The following is a 4,068-nucleotide window of genomic DNA, read 5'->3' as shown; positions in this document are numbered from 1 at the left end:
TGGATATTAAAGTTATGTCAATGGATATATTTAAGTTCTCTTATATTGTTATTTTATTAGTTAGTATTTTTTATTTTAGAAAGTGAAAATGGAGAGTACATTTAAATATAGGAAAACTTATTTTTTTAAATTTAAGATTTAGAAAAATTAAAATTGAGCTTTTTTGAATAACAGTTGTATATTTTAATTTGATAAAAAAATATATTATATAATCTGATTCAGTAATTTATATATATATATATTTTTTAAGAAAATAATTGGATTTAAATTTTTTTAACTTTCAATGTAAAGAAAAGATAATTACATTTCAATTACTATTTTAATATTTATTAAATATAATTTGATATTTAATAATAAGTTCTGAAAAATTAAATAAAAAAAGAAAAAGAAAAAGGAATAACCATATGGATTTGGGCTATCCTCCTTCAAGCAATATTGTCAAGTGTCAAACAAGGAAGCCCTTTGGGCTTCCTTTAAATATAGCTATAGATGTTACCTAAATACATATCAAAAGCCTTATGACATTTACACCATGGAAGGCTTTTGAAGATGTAAAATGGGTTCCAAAAACCGTCAACAGCAAAATTTTACTTCTCTTCTTTTATTTATCTTTATGTCTTCCTATTGATAATTTACCTTGTTTCATCATTCAGTGAGAACCCTTTAGTTATGTAATTGAAGTTAGAATGGCAGATTGGTCCCAAAATTCTAGACATCAGTTAATTAACTTGTTGAAATCATTCACCACTAATCAATCGTCTTACTAAGCGCCACAACCCATATTTAAGATACACAAGGATTCATGGCACCATAAGAGGCGATAAATGATGCAGAAAGATCTGCTAATCAGTGTGTTGAAATCATTCAACATCTGTGTCTCATACATAGTCCAAGTGAAACAAAGGTAAATTCCTATACACAATTCATTACTATAATATTTCCAAACCCTTCCGCACCCACCACCCTTTGTTCTTTTCAAACTATTTAATCCTTACATTACTAATTCGTGGATCCCAGAAGTATTATCGGCTACATAGATCTGAAAGTAGAAAGGGTATAACCAGATACAAGTGAGCTTAAGGCTAAGGCAATAAATGCTACCAAGGACAATGCCATGGAGGCCGTTGCCATCTCCGGGAACTTGTCCTTTCCCCAGTTTGATTGCCAGTCATCGACGCGGACAGCAGCTGAAGATGATGCTGATAAGAGAAGATAAGCCAGCATCTGCCAAAACAAACAAAGAGTCCCCAGCATTTCAGTTTTAAGTGCTTCAGCACACAGTTTTCAATCATGTCAGTATCAGGAATAAACAGAGTTTGACCCCGTGCGCCATCTACTTCACCTCACTATCTTGGAATGTTTCAGGCCAGGTCCTAAAGAATTTTGGTATCTTAGGCACTACAGGTAAAGGGTAGTTTGAGATACGGTAGCCTAAAAAGAAACAGAAAAGAGAAAAAAAACATAGAAAGCACTTAAATGTTCTGTGCTTGGTATCTTATCATGATAGAACAAAAAGCAGAAACTCAGCTCAGCAATTCAACATTGCTTAGCAGCTCCAGACTCACGTGTATTCCGAATACTAAAAAGGAAAAGACACTTCACAATCAGAATTCCTTTATGTTAGTATGTCAATGCCACCTAAACAGTACCTTGATCTGCTCATTTGAGAGTGTATAACAGGCTTTGTGGGAGGTGGCGTTAAATTGCCACTTTTACACGCACTCCATAGATTTTGTAAGTATTGCTTGCAAATTAAGCGTTTTGACACTGCAAAAGTTACTCCACCAAAACCCCAAATTCTCCACTTTGAAAAAGTACCAACTTTTCCCCAAGCCAGTAGCCGCAATAGCATACAGGAAACAAGTTGAGAAAGTGAAGGCAGCATTTTCACAGAGAAAAGGCTTTAAAAAGGTCTTCCAAAAAGTTTTCCGAGAACAAACTGGTCCCAAAAAAGAATTCTAGCCTAAGAACTTTTTGCCTGAAATAAAACCTGGGCAGAGCCGTAGAAAGATAAATACACACCAGTAGTGTGTCTAGTGATTGCTATACACAGGCCATTGGGCTCATGCACCCACCTTTATAGCCAGTGGTCCCCTAAACTACCTAATCACAGCAATCCCAGAATTAGGTGTGAAAATGAAACCTGGGGCCTAGGTTAGGTACAATAATTAACATAAAAAACCAAAAATAAAAAGCAAGAGCCTTTGGTCTGAAGAAGAATTACCTGATCCAAAACGAAATCTAAGTAACAACGGAGGCGACTCCGGGGTTTCTGTTTTCCGAAGGTCAATTGATATGCTAGATCATATGCCTGACTCCCAGAGTATACAAATCCTATCACATTCACCGCCATACAGAACCTGCAATCCGATAGACACCATTGTACATCAAACAATACACAAAACTAAACAAAATGAAGCATTGAACAACAGACTTGGTATGAACACTTAAAACAACAAATATCATTAAGCCAATGGCTGAACATCTAATCAGGCTCTAATAACTAGTTTGATTTGTAATAAAAGACAACGAGATCTTTATACCATTTTGTCCAACAATTGGATGGCAACTAGCAAGTCTTCGTTAATGACCTTGAATGAGCAACAGTTGAATCAATGCTCAGTTCAAATCAGAACAGTCCCAAAAAGCAAATAAAAGCCACAATAGCAGTCTTCCAAAAGGAAAAACAGAAAATAATACCTAGACGGGGGTGGAAACATCTTTTAGCAGGCTATTAACAGATTATTGAGAAAAATCGAAAAAGCCACCAACCTGAACTCCTTGTAGCGGTAGAAAGAATCAAGAGCCCAACCTTGATCTCTATCCGCAGCTAATACAGAAAAGGAAACCAAACAAAAAACAAACCCAGAAATCCTAAACCCCAACAAAGCCTTTTTCACCATCTTATCTCTCTTGGTTCTTCTTAATATGGACAAATCAGGCCTCAATCTTTTACCACTACCAGAACCAAGTTTTTGGCTTTGCTCTTCAACTTCAACAGTAGTAGTAGTGGTAGTAGTTGACTGATCTCTAGATGTGAACTCCACCGTCGAAACTACCAAAGATGGTGGCTTGAAGTTGGGATCAGAAAGTTTAGATGTTGGTTGTGGTGGAGAGAAGCCGTGACTGAGAGAAGAGTGATCAGTTGACAGTGGAGAGTCAACAGGAGAATGATTAGATGGTGGTGATTGAGCTTTTGGAATTGTCCTTGGTGGTGTTGACCTCTTGCTTAATGGAAATCGCGATACCGTGTGGTTTTGCTTATTCTCTGGTTCTTTTTCTTCTTTTTCTTCCTGTTTCTGTTGCTCTTGTTGTTGTTTTCGTTGCTCTTGCTCTTCTTCTCGATGATTCTGTTGTTCTTGATGATGTTGTTGTTGTTTCTCTTCTTCCTCTTGAAGCTTTTGATGATGATGTTGTCGTTCTTGTTGTTGTTCTTTATCTTCTTCTTGATGATTCTGTTGTTGTTTATCTTCTTCTTGATGATGGTGTTGTCGTTTATCTTCTTTTTGCTCTTGTTCCTCGTTCTCCATTATTGATGAAGGTGGTTTGATTGAGTTTTCTGGTTTCTTGACTTTGACAGTGAACTTGGCTTGGGGGTCTCAGGGTCGGGGCTATTAAGGAGAAGGGGGGACCGAAACTGAAGATGACATGAAGACGACAGACGTTATTACCTAGGCTAACACTTAATACTTGTAGTTTCACTTGTGTTTTTTTAATTTTAACTAATAGTAATACTGGTGCTTTCCTTACACACACTTTAATATTTATATAATATACTAAAATCAAGGAATTTGATAACATTATAGAAATTTACTTCTTCAAACTAAGGCACATCTATCCATATAAAATTATCAACAAATATCAATAAAAATTAATATATATATAATAAAAGCTTATAATAAATATTAAAATTTTGAAAATAAATTTATTCCTATATTCGTGAATATTGAGATCATTGGTAATACTTTTATATCATTCTCATTTATAATCAATTGAAAAATCAAAATTTTCATTAACCTACCTTTAATAAAAATTTTTATGGAAATTATTTGAAATATCATCCATATT

The 4,068-nt window shown here is 34.9% G+C and overlaps 1 protein-coding gene across 1 annotated transcript; it reads right to left on the bottom strand.

Annotated features, from left to right (window-relative positions):
- Positions 800-3,675, bottom strand: LOC18600751 (CASP-like protein 4A1). Its single transcript, XM_007031392.2, has 3 exons — positions 2,773-3,675; positions 2,225-2,360; positions 800-1,224 (listed from the first exon to the last, which is right to left on the bottom strand). Exons 1-3 carry the CDS (start codon positions 3,528-3,530, stop codon positions 1,030-1,032), a joined length of 1,089 nt encoding a protein of 362 aa, XP_007031454.2. The 5' UTR covers positions 3,531-3,675; the 3' UTR covers positions 800-1,029.

Source organism: Theobroma cacao, chromosome 4 (genome assembly GCF_000208745.1).
Source record: "Theobroma cacao cultivar B97-61/B2 chromosome 4, Criollo_cocoa_genome_V2, whole genome shotgun sequence".
In the NCBI taxonomy this organism is placed as follows: domain Eukaryota; kingdom Viridiplantae; phylum Streptophyta; class Magnoliopsida; order Malvales; family Malvaceae; genus Theobroma; species Theobroma cacao.
This window is presented reverse-complemented; position numbering and strand designations above follow the sequence as displayed.